General features: G+C 37.0%; 1 protein-coding gene across 2 annotated transcripts; it reads left to right on the top strand.

Moving 5' to 3' along the window:
• Positions 1–6,991: 6,991 nt before the first annotated feature.
• Positions 6,992–15,909, top strand: LOC132059573 (uncharacterized). Of its 2 annotated transcripts, XM_059452216.1 has the most exons (7): positions 6,992–7,207; positions 11,218–11,358; positions 11,465–11,550; positions 13,251–14,009; positions 14,105–14,326; positions 14,410–14,534; positions 15,293–15,909. In XM_059452216.1, exons 1-7 carry the CDS (start codon positions 7,205–7,207, stop codon positions 15,391–15,393), a joined length of 1,437 nt encoding a protein of 478 aa, XP_059308199.1. In that variant the 5' UTR covers positions 6,992–7,204; the 3' UTR covers positions 15,394–15,909. The 2 variants fall into 2 exon arrangements, with proteins under 2 accessions (XP_059308199.1, XP_059308200.1); XM_059452217.1 differs by lacking the exon at positions 11,218–11,358 and having other exon boundaries at positions 6,993–7,207.
• Positions 15,910–16,372: the final 463 nt, after the last annotated feature.

The following is a 16,372-nucleotide window of genomic DNA, read 5'->3' as shown; positions in this document are numbered from 1 at the left end:
TTTTCTTGCATGTATTCATCTTCATCATCAATATGTGGTTGTGATCCTCAAATAAGGGATTTAAAATTATTCTTCACATGATTTCTTGAAGAATGGTGATATTCATGTGAAATTCGTTCAAGTGATAATGCAACAATTATATTCACCAAAATCTTACTAGCGTCAACCCTTGAAACATGGTGTATAAGATTGAAATATGAAAACTTACATATCTGAATCAAGGTTTTTTTTTTTTTTGGGGGGGGGGGGGGGGAGAGGAGTTAAATATGTGTTGTACTCTTTTTTCCCATTGAAATTTTCTGGTTCGGTTTTTAATAAAGTAGCTAGCAATGTTGTGTACTTCTAGATATGTGTACTCTTTTTCATCACTAAAATTTTCTTCTACAAATTTTGTTTTCCTAATAAGGTTTTAACGACACGCATTTATTTATTAATGAACATTCAAGGGTTGACACCCCCGCTAAGAGAATCCCACATCGACAAAATATGGAAGTGATGTTGGTTATATAAGGAAGCGGGCCATAGACCATAGTGACGCGTCTTAAAGTCGTGCGGGCCTAGGCCCAAAGCGAATAATATCACTAGTGGGTTGAACTATTACAGATGGTATCAGAGCCACTCTTGTATCAGTCTTGCTAATGGTGGGTTAGCGTTCGACTGAGTTAAGGTAAATCTCGGGTAGATGAGACAAACCTTAGTCTTTGAGTCTAGGCAAATCTCATGTGCCACCCCAGTTAGGAGAATCCACATCGACAAAACACAGGAGAGATATTTGGTATATAAGTAAGCATGCCCTAGACCCTAAATACGCATTTTAAAGCCGTACCGGCCTAGTTCCGTAATAAACAATATCACTAGTAGGCTGGGCTGTTACAGATGGTATCAGAGCCACTCCTGTGCCAGCTTTATTGATGGTGGGTCAGAGTTCAACTGAGTTTGGAAAAATCCCATACGGTGGGGAAAACCTTAACAAGGACGCTGAGTCCATAAGAGGGGGTGTATGTGACACCCCAACTAGGAGAATATGACATCAACAAAACACGGGAATGATACCGGGTATATAAGAAAGCGAGCCTTAGACCTTAGTGACATGTTTTAAAGCCGTGCAGGCCTAGGCCTAATGCTGATAGTATCACTAGTGGGATGGGTTGTTACAAAGGGGAAGTGCTATGTATACGCTAAATTGTGGATGTTCATTTAAGTACTCCTACAACTTCATGAAGAAGCTTTACTAACGAACAAATTTGCCGAAGCAAATAGCGTGAGAGTAACTCATGCAAACAGCTTTTGAAAAGCCTTACAATAGCTTCCTGAGACTTGTAATCAAGCAAACAACTTAACTCAATATTAAATAATTAATTTAAATTTCTACGCTAACTTTTATAAGTTAGTAATACCCTGATTTCTATACATGTCCTGATCTGTATGCATAAACTGACTTTGCTATACTGAATTTAAGTTACCGTAAATATTTTTTCAAAACTGCACCATCAATTAGTACCCCATCTAGCAAGAGCTAATTTTCCTTTTAGATCACACGGAAAACTGCCCAAAATAGTCACTTATCATTGGGATGGGACTTAAATACATCCTTAATATTTTACATGGAGCACTAATAGTCCTTCATATTTGGACCACTAATAGTTTGTCACGCCCCACATTTGAGGAGGCGAGACCGGCCCCGGGTGCCTTATTTGACCGAGCATACCAACCTATAACACATACAATATGAACATATACGAAAACATCTAGGCTGACAAAAATGATAACCTGTGATATCTAGGCCGACAAGGCTGTAACTCGTGACAATCTGAAGAGGATAGAGTATACCAACACTGAACCAAAATCAGCCCAAAAGATATATGCATATATGGGACGACAAGCCCGCCATGATTTTCATACAGTAATATCTAGGCCGCCAAGGCCGTTACATAACTTTATACAAGACTTCTGTTTACAAGACTCTATGAACATAGCATCTGTGATATAGTCAGAATAGGGCCCCGACCTACCCATCATGCCTATACATAACCAAAACCTCTAGACTTAGCGAAGCTTACCAATCAAGCTGAACACGAGCAATGCCAACTGATGAGGCCTTATGTCTGTCTATCAGGACCTGCAGCATGAAGTATAGCGCCCCCGGCAAAATGTACGTCAGTACGAGAGAATGTACTGAGTATGTAAGGAAAACTGAATAACTGTACGATGAATCTGAACTGATATAAGTGGACATCAAAATATAACTGAGTGCCAAGGATAACCTGAGGGTGTAATTACCATCTTTTGATTCAATTCACAATTTCAACATAACTATTGGCCACTATAGACACATAATAACAACGTATTGAGCCAAACAAGTGTCTCGTGTGTAAAAAAGGCCACTGTGGGCACATAACAGATAACATACTGAGCCATAAAGGGCCTCGTGTGTCAGATAACATATCAAGCCATAAAGAGGTCTCATGTGTAGGATAAAGTACCGAGCCTTACAAAGGGCTTGTGTGCAAGATATTGTACCAAGTCTTACCAAGGGACTCATGTGTAAAACAAGTAAATAGCATACAAAGAGCGTTATACATGTCTTAATATAATTCCTTCTAGCATGGAACAAGGACTAAACATATGGAATACTATAACACATGAAAGAGAGGAACATTATGAGTAGAGTGTTTTGTGAAGAACTCTTCCTTTTTAAACCTTTCGTTTTGGAAAACGCCTTAGAGCAGATTCATGCCAATGAGAAATAAGAGGAGTAGCCATTACATACCTGTATCGTCGATTCCTATCAACGACGCTAAACTCAATCTTCTTGACACGTTAATCTACAAAGACATGATAATAACACTAGTGTCAAGTTATGGAAATTCACAAAGACAGTCCCAAACTTACACACAACAACACCCAAAAAAGTTCATTCACAACTTTCGGCCATCAACCCGTTGGTTCTTATCAACCAAAAACCATCTAGACTTATACAGACTCGTACGCATGAAGAATAAGGGAAACCTTACCTTAGATTCCAAGAACAAGTCATTCCCAACCTTTCTTCAACTTGAAGTAACCTCCAACTCACAACAAGAAGAAATAAAACAAGCTAACTAGCAACAAAAGCTTTCCGAAAGAGAAATTTATGTTATAACGTAGCAGACCTTCACTTGAATGGTACAGGAGCTCTTAGAGAGCATGAAGGAACACTTAGGATTAGTTTAAGGTGAAGAATGACAAATTAAAGGTGTCCCACCGCTTATATAGAGTTTCAAAATTTTTCACTGCCTCTGACTTATAGAGTGACATGCGGCCTCATGTCACCATATGTGGACTTTATGTCCACTGCAGATGGGGTCGTGAGTTTCAAGAATTCCCTGAATCTTGCATCATAATCAGACTGTGGACTTGCGGTTAGTTACGACGCATTCTTACGTGAAAGTACGGGGAGTTACATAGTCGTTCATGTTTGTATATTGGTGCATTTTTTGTCCTCTCCCAAAATTTTATCTATTATTAATGTTGGTTTTGTCCACTGTTTAGTGTATAGAATGTTCACTCCTCAGCCTTGTTGTTAGTAGAAACAATAACTCCATCTGAGTGAAGGTGAGAAGCAGAATGCTCCTTGTTCTGTTTAGTACAAACATCACAGTAACTAAATCAAGAACATGCATGCTTTTTGAACTATTTTCCACATTTTTCAGGCATTATATTGCTTCAAAAAGTGATAGTATAAAGTTCTCGCAAGTATTATGGAAGAAAATTTTCAAATCTCAATACATGAAGAACGAATAAATTAAAGGTGATACAACAAGATAAGATTGATCCACCACTTCGGATCGAGGTAGGACGTACACGTAAATTAGGCAAACTGAACTATCTCCTATTAACCCCTAATCTTAACAAAATTCATAGGTGGTATAATGCTCATCCGATCATGAGTCACTTTAAATTCATCCCATCCGAAAGTAAAAAAGAAAAGTCAATCAATACTTTCTTTTCTTGTCCTTTTTTCATGTGAAGAAAAAACGTTTATGATATGTTTCCTAACTCTAAATTATAAACCAATTTACTATAGATAAACAATGTTGCAAGGATTTTGTCTCTGAAAGAAAATTGTGTACTATTGCACTTCAAATAGGAGGTAATCAACCTCTCAACATTAAAAAAAAAAAAAAAACATAAGTTTGAGAGAGGACTAAAAGTGCACCAATATTATAAAAAGAAAACACATCATTTCCCCCTGAATTTGACCACATTGTCGGAAAGACATCTTAACTTTGCGGGGGTCCTACAATCCCTGAACCTGTTCAAACTAAATAGGTCCTTCCGACCCATTGTGGCACCTGCTCATAGGTCAAGGGCAGCGCGTGTGCGCCACCCCTAACAAACAAAAATTATATTCCATTTTTTTGGACCCGTTTTACGAGTCAGATTTTTACACCCAAATAATTTTGATCCATAATATTAAACTTTTTCCCAATTTTCAGCAGATCCACAAAGGAATTTAGCAATGGAACTCCAAATTTAAACGACCACCAAACAATTCTTCACCAACGTACGGATTTCGAATTTCCCAACATCAAAATCACAAAAAAAAATCAAGTTTTCAACCCCCACTATGATTTGTTAAACAATCAAAAAATACAAAGATATTTTCTAGAAAATATACAAGAAGGAAAAATGCACTGTACAAAATACGAAAAACAAGATTTAAAAAAATTAAACTCTAAGAGATCAAAGAGATTAAGAACAAGTTAAACACGAAAACTCTTCTACGGTTTTTTCTTGTAAGAATAATGAAGGAGTTATCTGGGTTGCTTGGTTTTGTGTTTTCTTGTTCTTCTACGTTTGACTATCTATTATGTTATATTCATACCTTTTGAATTTGATTTAGTTGAGAAGATTTTTTTTTTTTTTTTTGTATGCCAGACGAAAATTCGACAGCTTCAATGGCGGGTGATTCATTTCAACCCCCACTATGATTTTTAGACTGGTTTGGGGCTATTTTTTAAGCCCCTCACGCGCTCCTCTATCCTGCACCTACAACACGTGCCAAAATGGGTCGGAAGGGCCTATTTATTTTAGTTCGAACAGGTTTAGGAGTCATAAGATCCCCACAAAATTAAAGCGTCTTTTGAATATCTAATCTAAGTTCAGGAGGGTAACGATGTATTTTCCATTATAAACTTGGATAATAAGGCCTTTTTTTTTTTTTTTTTTTTTTTTTTAATGTTAATGTTCTCTCTATTAAACTCGAAGATAAGGGACCAATTTACATTTTTTTGCACGGATTGCCCTTCGTTTGGGGTGGTCTTTAAATTTTGCCACTCAAAATTTGCGTCTTTAAATTTTGCCTTCATATTTGTGGTCTTTAAATTTTGCCCTTTCTTTAAAAAGATGGCTAATACATGAAATTCTCGGGTTCGAACCCCGCTCAAGCATAAAATAAAAAAATAATTTCGCAAGGCAGACTAGGGAGTGTATGCCGGATCAAAGATACAATCTTTAAAGAAAAAAGTTAAAGTTATGCCGGATCCCATAACTAAAAGTCCGCCCTCAAGAATAAAAGTCCGCCCGCGGACTTTTAGTTAAACATAACTAAAAGTCCACGGAGGGGCATATAAAATTTAAACTTTGCCTTATAAGGCAAACTTTTTTTTTTTGGTTGAAAGTCTATTTTATTCCATCCAAAAAACTTGTACAAGACAAAGTCAAGTCGACCTTCAACCGTACATGGTAAAATTCCTACTCACTAACTTGTATAAGTCAAACTAGGAGCAACTATTACATTAAAAAAACAATGTACTAGCTTTTAATCAACTACACTTAGCTAGGGATAGCAATTCATAAAGCAAGAAGAGTTTCCGCCATTTGAAATTGTTCCCTTGGATGTGAATATGTTGTGCAATCTCTGCAGTCTATCATCGGAAGAAACCGAGTATTTCAAATCCGAGTAGGTTCCTTTCTCTCCAAACCAATGCCACTAGCATACCAAAAATGCAGCAAGTAATGGAGCGGTGGCTTCGATTTGTGTCTAGCAATGTGTGAGATCCATGTGATTTCATCTTACCCCTATTCTTCTAGTGCTTCTACCCATACCAACAATCTGTACCACAATCCTTTTGTGATGGAGCATTCAAAATAAAGATGGGAAAATATTTCTTGTCCGCCACGTAAGATTTTAAAATATTTCAAGTCTATCAACGTTGCTAATCTACCTTGTATTGTACCAAAGTGTGAATTTGTATCCGGGATGGACATTTGGTTGTAGCATAATACTTTTCCATGTAACTTTGGTATATATGCTTGAAAAAATACATATATATGCTTCAAGACAAAGTTTGCTATAAGGCATAAGTATGCTTTTTACATCGCATAAGTTTGGTAAATCCTAAACAAGTTTACGCAGGACTGGCATACTTTTAATGGACAAACTTTTATCTTAGGATCCTATAAACTTATGAAGGAATTATCAAAGTTATGTTTTAACCGCATACTTATGTCAAGTCCGCCCATAAGGCATAAGTATCGGTCCGCATAACTTTTTAATTCCTTCACAATCGTATGCCGATGGGGGGCATAGCGAATTTAAACTTTGCTGCGAATTTTTTTTAAAATTTTGATCATGTGGGGTTCGAACTCGAAACCTATGGGATTTAGCAATAATAAAATTTAAAGATTTCAAATATGAAGGGCAAAATTTAAAGACCACCCCAAAAGAAGGGCAATTCTGCGAATTGCCCACCAATTTAAGCTCTTTTCTCCAAGTAGATTCCACCCGATTCTCCTCTCCTCTGTTTCCCCTTAAATAGCAAATCCTTTTTTTTTTTTTTTTTCCAAAAAAGAAGCCACTATATAAAAAGTTCATATAAAATAATCACGAACCATCAAAAGAGATCTATATTTCTGTTTTGCCACTGTCGTTTAGGCTTTCACCGAAAATCTTTTTTTTTGATCATCCTCCCAAAAGGTTTTTTTTTTTTTTTTTAAGAAAAAAAAAAAAAAAAAGAAGAAGAAGAAGGAGAAGAAAATCAATCTTTTGAAAGGATTCTTTCCTGTTCAAACATACAAAACTTGCCAAGAACCTACTTGTTTAAAACAAGTTTCATTACTGAGACAGTTCTTGTTGGTGGGTTTAAAATTGTTTTGCAGTGTGCTATGAGCTTTTCCTAAGCAAAGTGTTGCTGCCCATCTGCATATTTTGCTGCCCACTATGGTAAGTTTCTTGTTGGGTTTTCTTCTTTGCTTCAATTTTCAAAATATTATGTTCTTTCAATGCTTATCTATAGTATTTTGCCATGATTGCTTTACTTCCATCGATTATTTGTCAGGCTTTCTCTTGGAAACAACCTCTCTACCTCCCAAGGTAGGGGTAAGGTCGGCGCATGCTCGATTACATTGGGTATGTTGTTGTTGGTTCCCTTTTTGCTTATTACTACTTTATAGGGCTGCTAGGGAAAGGAAGTAATCCCCCAGTGAAGATGATGTGCTTAGGATAAAATACTACCCTTTCCTTAATGAACTTGTTGTATGAAATTTCCTCTAAGTGAAAAAAGTTAAAACGGAAGAATGAGTTGGAATTTTAGTAGGACTTCGGCTATGAAAACGAAATATTTTTTACTTCAATTGGAATTTTGAAGTTAGAGTTTAAGATGGAGTTGTGTTTGGTTATAGTTTTTGCAAAGAATATTTGGTTGTTTGATTGTACTGAAAGTGAAAACAAGATTTTAGGTGTTTTTCAAATTCTTGGAATTTTCATGGCCAATCGTTGATTTTCAAAAAGTGAAAAAATTTTATGGAAAAAAGTGAAATTCTCATGGCCAAACGGGCGCCCTTAGTTTTCTTAACTCTTAGTATTGTGTTTACCTACTGACGCTACAACCTTAGGAGAACCGCACCCCAAAAGCTAGCTATTCAGGTGGGACCGTGGGAGAGCCCAAGGCTATATAAGCCCCACATCAGCACATAGTAGTACCGATGTGTGGGATTGAACCATAACAAACCACCTCGCTCCGCATCCGTCGTCCTCGACGACTGTGCGCTAGACGTTACTAGCCCCGGGTGAATACTGCCATATTGCATCACCATTTATGGCACGGCAGGCATGGAGGGTGGTGGGTGGCTCTGATGCCATTGATACAACCTTAGGAGAACCACACCCCAAAAGATAGCTATTGAAGTGGGAGAGCCCAAGGCTATATAAGCCCCACATCTGCTACCCATTTAACCGATGTGGGACTCAAGTCCCATTCCTTGCAATAATGTCATAACAACTGATCACCCACCAGATTTGGGTTTTCTTGTATGTTTTAGTTTTGTATACCATCACATAGAAAGAATTATGTTTTTGTGTTTCTTGACTTGTGTTACATGTCATTGAAAAGGAACAAAGCTTTTGTTGTTGTCTGGACTTTCGTATTTTTTGGCGACAACTTTATTTACCTGCTACTTATGAAAAAAAAAAAAAAACAGTTCTTTGTTTACCTGCTGTTTGGTAGAGCAATAGTATAGCATTGTGATATAACATGAAGATTAATTGTTTGTAAAGGATATATATCCGTAGATCCATGTTTGTTTGATTGATTGAAAATGAGATATATGAGCGTTATTCAGAAACCTTTTTTGGTTTGCAACGGGGTAGCTTTCTTTCTGATGTTATTGGTGGATTGTAGGCTGTCTGACTACATGCAAATGACAGTTTGTTATTAAGAGTGGAACTGAATGTGTCAAAAATCATATATCTTTTAACTCATGCGGATCCAAGATCTGATCTTTATGGATTCAAAGTCCAAAATTCTTTGAAACTATGGGTTCGAAACATAGATTTTTCACATATGGTCTATATAAAAGATGTGGGTTCAATTAAACCCATCCGTATAACTATACATCCGCCACTGTCTTTTAACACATAAACTGAAGTCATTAACCTGTTGATAATTGTAAATTGGACAAAAGCCTAAATGCACTACTACCTTGGCTAGTTTCGCTTCAATCTAGTTTCAGTGCATTCATTTATGATAAGTTTTGCCATCCTATAATTTCCATTTGTGCATTATCCACTAACTTATGAATTGCTCTTATGAATCTTTCTGCTAGTAACTTTGAAATGATCTTTTAGAAGCTACCAGTCAAGCTTATGGGCCTAGCTCTCCTGTTTTCCCCATTAGCATACAGGTTCTGATAAAACTTCAAAATCTCTAACAATCAAAGAAAAAAAACTTCAAAATCTCAATTTTGCTTTCCCCATTAATTATTCCATTAATTCTAACTCCCATTGTGGTTATATCTTTTATGAGCATCTGCCATCTTGTGAAGAAAAACTAGTATTTCTATCACCTTGTTTCAACCATAACATCCTTGACCTGTACCTCCAAGTGACTTCTTCATATTTAGCTATATCTTCCAACTCCATTTGTAAATTGACCGCAACAACCTCCTCTTGAAGTGTCCAATTTTGTCAGTCCTTGTGCATTGTCTAGATGAGTTATTTATGCTAACGACTCACTTTTCGTATGATCTGAACTCGAAAGTTACTTTTCTTCCACTCACTCATCTCCCTTTTATTAGCAGCAGGTTCTTTGACAAAATAAATTCTGGTCTGCCTTCATTCCATAAGGTTGTCTTCCATTCTTTCACTTTATCCACAAATTCCTCCACCTCTAACCACCAATTCTTGAATCTAAAGTATTCCAATTTCCACAGAACAATTGCGAAGAGACGTGATCTGACTTTAGTCTTGTTATTAACTCTTTATGATCATCCTGAATTCCTCATCGTATTCAGGGGATAATGGGAGTCTATCAATTCTTGAAACACTTTCTTCATAGTTTCCTTTGAACCATGTGTATTTTTCCCATAAGTGGTGGATCAATAAGTTTTAGGTCCTCTTTACCAATTGAAATTCACTCATTGACATAAACTCCAAATTTCTTAGCTCATTTTTCCCTTGGTCTGGTTGCTTCCACGATTGGTCCGAACTATACTTTGTCTTGTCTCTTCTTATCAATATTCATGAACATTTTCAGTGATTCATGTTCATAGCCTTGAAATTCAACACCATATTGTTTTCTCAAAGACAATACATTCTTGTGGACCATAAAGGTGCCTCCATCTCAACTTGTTGTCTTTGAAGTTCCTATGCTTCTTGTACAAATACCTTTCTTATATCATGCTGTTCAACTGACAATGGATGCTCATCAATTAATATAATTTCTTTCCCTTAGCTTGCGATAGGAATAATTGTCATTACGTTGTTATCCTTGATTGTGAGAGAATTATGTTGGTCTCTGAGGAACTCGTCATTTTAGACCACTATAATCGCAAGACTTGAGCTATTTTTGCTGTAATAATTGATAGCTGTAATTCAACAGACAGAGGGTTAAATAGGATGTCTGGATTATTGTTCACTTCATTTTGATCGACCCAGATTAGTGAGTTTGGGCCCAAAATAATTCTGTTCTGTGCTATGGTCTTATAAGATCCCTGAAATTGGCTGCTGGTGTTGAGGTTCCTTCATATAGACCCTTGAAAATTAATAGGCCTTTCGGAATTGCATGCCTAACACGTGTTGCCTCATCTAGCCCAAATGGCAATTCCAAATTTGAACTATTCCTGGGGTTCGGCACTTGTCCAGATCCATTAATAGTTTTAACCGATGGTTCATGGCCCTTTATGCCAAATTGACTGGTCCATGGTGGGGCTTTGTGGACTAATTTTTCTGGCGATGAGATTCCAGTTGTCTTTGTCGGCGATATGCCTTAGCTCTTTCCATCGCTTCTTATTCTTTGCATGTATTGGCAACATGATTCTGTTCATTTCTTACTGTAGCAGACATTTCAATCCAGATTGATATAGTCAAAACTTAAACTCCAACTTTGGTTTCAATGTATCTTGGAATTTTCTTTGGTGGCCTATTAACTTTGATTCTAGCCGGTCTGAGATAATTTTTCATGCTAGTTTCCTCCATCTTTTCAATTCACTTGCCACATGGATTACCTACTTCTTCCAAAATGTTTTGTGACCATAGATTTAAAGGAAAACCAGGAGGAAAGGATAGGAGGGCACTAGTCCAGCTCCGTATACGGGTTTTTTGTCCAAACAATTCAGTAAAATTATTTACGTTATAAAAATACAAAGGTTTCATTCTTTTTGGAACATCCTAAAGAGAAAAAAAATCCACATAAAGATTGAACAGATAGCAGAGAAATCTTACTTTTTCTTCATTAGGCTCGAGAGCTTGGTGAGCTATGTTATAACTTCAAGCTGGGAGCGCATTTTACTCAACTTGAACTCAGCAAAAGATTAGATGAGCCAGACTACTGGCTACTCAGTGCTCTATACCTCAAGTCTGCATCTTTGCATACTATGGTTTCTTTCCTCTCTAACAAGAAGACTTGGATTCTCTGCATAGTTGTATGTTTCTTGCATAATGATATTATGTATCTTTAATTAGGTTTATTGCGATTCACTGCAGGGCACAATATGTTTAAATTGTGGTGGCAAAGGTTTCACTAACGCATATGTTTTCTGTGTGAAATGCCTAGAAGTTGCTGTGCACCGGTAAGTTAGATCAACAACTGAATATCATTGTTATAGTTCAAACGTTGTACTATCTCTTTATTGCAATTTTAGTCTCTTGCTTGTCTTTTCAGTCACGGCTTGGGTCGCGACCCCTACTAAGTGAGGCTCGACTCACCTAGCATTCCTACCCATTTTCATTGCAACATTTTGGTTGTGATTCCTCTGTACCAAGAACCTTTCAATAATCCTTCTTTCAACCAATTACCTCAACACATATAAGATCCGCCAACATCAACAACTACAAATCAAAGACAATGATGATCAAATATTCAATAGTCAACCAACACAAAACTCGCAAAAGCAGTTCTACAATTCTCATGACCAACTTGTGGCATATAACTCAAGTAAAATGTCAAAATATCACGACGGAAAAGTCTAACAAAACAATAAAAGATGATTCTTTCTCCGCTCTTGCAATTGGGTTGTTGGGATTATGGGTTGGATGTCTAATTGTCCAGGCGGTAATGATATATCTTGCTCTCTATTAGCGGGTCACATATCTGGTGCAGTCCAGGTCAGCTAACAAATTGGTGAGGGATGAGAAGAGGGGGTCAATTAATGTGAGCGGTGTGTGGACAATCAACCATAGTATCTGCGTAATATTGAAATTATTTGATAAAAATGAAGATATAATTACGCGTTTAGGGCTAAGTTTAATTTGAGGCTTTATTCTTCACATGTAAACTTTTGGTGTACAAAAACTTTTTTGGAAAGTAAGTTTACTGTTTCGTGCAAAAATATTATAGGAATTATGTTTAAGTGATGGGTAAAATAGCAGCAATAAAGACTTTAGCACCAAGTTGAGTATTGTGATCAACTGAAATTTGAGTAAATTGGGGTTGAACAAGCAGCTGCACGCTGCAGTTCCACTGCACATTCACCATTTCGGCTCCTCCGTGTCACTCTTCTTGTTCCCAAGTCATACAGTTCTGCATTTTTAATTTTTTGTTTTAGTAAGTGATAGGAAGGAAACAAAATGAGCTCTCAAAAAGAGAGAAAAAAGAAAAGAAACACCAATAATGTAACAACTTCTTTGAAGATACTACTCCCTTTGTCCCAATCTGTGTAGCACATTTCATTTTGTGTGTGTGTATGTATGTGTTTTTATTTGGTTTTTAGCATTGGGGGGGATTTTTTACATGAACCTATGACAGAATTAAGATTTGTTGCTGTAAAATCAGTGGAAACCTTTTCCATGTGAACTGTAGTTATGTAATGGAATAACTTACACATGTACTTGTGGTGGACAGCTCAGTACTTGTAATAACTTACACGTGTACTTGTGGTGGACAGATCAGTACTTGTACTGACTTTTTTTCGCTAGCCTTGAGTTTGAGCAAAGTAACGGGTAAAACTTATAGTTGATAGTTCATACTAATTTACGTTTTCTCCTTGGATCGGACATTCTTCAATGTGTTGGCTTGAAAAAACCTGCCCCTCTTCCTCGCAAGCTCTGATTGTTTAACTTATGGATGGTTGTCTTAAGTCAAAAATTTCTAAACGCACAAGATGGGAGATGGATTTGAGAACTTTCAAAATTCTAGTCGATTCTTAAGAAATTTAGTCAGCGATAACCAGATACACAGTTAAGAGCAATTGAAAACCAAGATGGATTACAATTTACAGGTTATACTTTTGTGTTTCTTTATATCGTTTGTTGATCTTTGCTTATTTTTCAGCTACTGCCTTGAAATTGTGACATTTGATGAAGATGTCTATTGGGTCTGTGATGACTGTGAAGTGAAGGAGCCAGACGAACTAAACATCAAGAAATCTGATGCCATCTCAGAAGAAAATGGGGATTGCACTAGTTCAAGACATTGTAAAGCGAGCTCTGAAGTAAAGATTGGTGTTCCTGAGACAATATTGAAGAGGTGTGATGGTAGGCTTCAGGAACTTCTTCAGCCTCCTGGGATTGATTTGGTAGAGCATTGCCAGATAGTGGGTGATACTTCATGCGTCAAGGAGGAAGGTAGTCCTACTTCATCGAGAGATGAGAAAAATGAGCCAAGACTAGTACATAGCTCTTCTGAGCAATCCCATGAGTCACAGACAAGCATTGAGTGCAATGAACGAACTCAATCAGCTAATGTTTCTCTATTGCCAGCTAAGCGATCAAAGGAAGAAGTTACTGTCCCACTGGCCAAGCGAGCAAGAGAAAATTTTCAAGCTCACCATTTGAAGCAACCTTGTGACACAGATATTCAGCCTGGCACACTGGATAATTCTTCTGGCATGACTGAAAAGACAAAGAGTATATTGTCGTCTGGCAATCATCATGAAAAGGAATCAGCGAATGGAAAAGATATAATATTAACACCTCAAACTAGAACTGTTTTCAATGAAGATACTTCTCAATTTTTGAAAGATGAACAGCCAATTGAACCCAAACATGCTGGCCAGCAACAAGCGATGCCTCTTATCGATTTTATTTGGAGGTCAGGAGATATCTCATGAATTTTAGCTGGAGATAATCTAACTGAGGATTTATTGTGGTGTTAATGAAAATTTATCCTTTATGGTGATCTGACAGGGGTAGTTTTAGCATATGGAACAAAGAGTATGAGACACTTGATGGACTTGTAGCTCACCTATCAGTTAAAGCATGTCAAAAGGTTTATGAAGAAGCAAGCTTGTTTCCAGCTTTGCTTCAACTGGAAATGCTCCCAAAATCTGACATATGGCCTAAGAGTTTCACTAAATCAGAGCCCACTGATGATAACATCGGATTGTATTTTTTTCCATTTGACACAAGGTAGTCACTTTTATATTTTCACCATTGACCAGGTTTTTTAAATCAAATTTTGGTTTGTTATCCTCCTGTTTTTCTTGCTTTAGATGTGAAAAGGAGTTCGATCTGTTGGTGGAGCAGATGATCACAGAAGAACTTGCTCTACGAGCAATCGTAACAAATGCTGAGCTTTTGGTTTTCACTTCCACAGAGCTGCCCGTGCTATACTGGAGTGAGTTTTTATTTGATCCTTTGTTTTGCTGTCTACATGTGCTTTCTATTCTGGTTTCCCCCGAAGATGATATGCTTGCTAAAAGTGAAACCATTTTTTTGTGCTTCTCAATATTTAGTCTATATTGTATTGCTAAAAAAGTACTTCAGGTCCACTTCTATGTTAGTAAAAGTTCAAACTGATGACGAAATTAACTGGAAAAAAATAAAAGAAAACTTGGAGAATTTTTGTCGTTGATTGATAGGAGATAAGGTAATTGGACGTTCCAGAAGGTATGATTCCCAAAAAATGTTTAGGCAGAGAGACAATACCTTCCTGTGGCTTTGAAAAGGGAGACTTCAAATGGTTCATTTCTCAAGCCAAAGCACAGGGCAGAGTGAGCTACGCCTATGCTCATATTGGATCAAGTCAGTTTCTTTAGAGAGTTGCTTCTTATTATATCCTTTCAGCAAAGTGAACAAATTAAACAAGCATCTTTCGTGCTTATCAAAGATGAAGGCTTTTTTAAAACTATCTCGTAAATTTGACTGAAATTATTTCTCCTAAAAAATGTTTACCAGGAAGTTGGGACCCACTTTTAGTGTAGTATAATAAAATAAAATTTCAACTTTTACCTTTATAAGCGTGCCAACTCGGATGTGGCAATATAAACATGAGTTAAGGGTGTCTCAGATTAAATATGACCATTTGTTCTAGTTTCGCGTTACCTTTGTCATCTGAGGTTCATTGTTAAGCTGCTTGAAAAAATCAATTGGCAGGATTTCGGAGCAAGTACTACCTCTGGGGTGTTTTCAGACCGAAGCGGGATTCCAGTAGGAATACTATGATGCCAAATAGGAAGAGTGAACCTGCGACCTAGTATGCTGTTTAACTGGTTGTTAACGCATATCTGTTGGAGTGCTGAGCATCTGGTGATTAGGATGAAGCAGCTTTCTTTTATAGCCATCTTGTTGGGGAGTTTTGCTCGGTTGAAGAAACCTAATTTCCTGTGAAAGATACCTGATTTAACAAAAGCCTTCTGTTTAGCGTTGATCCGAGGACTAGCGAACTTGATATATGCAGGAGCATGGTTTTACATGGCCATTTATTTTGTAGTTGCTCCTACTTTGATTGTCAAAAGTCTAATCTTGTGCAGTTGTACGTGATAGATCGAGACATTATCAAGGAAGAGAAGCTTTTACATCTCTCTGTCTCTTTCTCTTCCCGGTGGTTTGGGGCTCGTCTTGTATATTTTGAGACGATGTCATGTAAATGAAGGTTATGCAATACTAAACTATCTTAAATGTAGGGATGACAATAGGACGGGGCGAGTGATGCCTTGACCTGCCACAGATTTAACCTGCCTTGCCCCGTTTAACAATATTCCTCTTTTCAACTTGTCTCGTCCTGTTAAACTCTTCTTTTTTCCCCATTTTCAGTTTGCATGTTTTTAGTTGGGCAAACATAAAAGCAACAGAGCTAATAGGATTTAACAACCTTTGAGTTCTAGAAACTTCTTAAGAGAAGAAATTTTAATAAACAAACAAATTATACTATTTTATTGAAGGGTATCCTATACTTTATAAAATATGTATTTACGTGGGATTATACGAGCAATTGTAAAAGAAATTAGAGTACACCCCTATAAAGTGATTGCCCTTAGCTTGCTCTCCACCCCCCTCCCTCCCCCAAAACCCCCGGAAAATATACTGTGTTGACTCGAAATGTTGACTAAATATGGAGTTGGAATTGCCAAAATTTATAGATTGAAAGAATATACTGCAAAATTATCATGTCAAAGACTTGCATGGATAAGATGGGGGGAAAATAATCTTAGTAAAGGTTAGACTATTACCCAA

This window comes from Lycium ferocissimum, chromosome 6 (genome assembly GCF_029784015.1).
Source record: "Lycium ferocissimum isolate CSIRO_LF1 chromosome 6, AGI_CSIRO_Lferr_CH_V1, whole genome shotgun sequence".
In the NCBI taxonomy this organism is placed as follows: Eukaryota; Viridiplantae; Streptophyta; class Magnoliopsida; order Solanales; family Solanaceae; genus Lycium; species Lycium ferocissimum.
The sequence above is the reverse complement of the archived record's forward strand: the minus strand, read 5'-3'. Positions and strand labels throughout refer to the sequence as shown.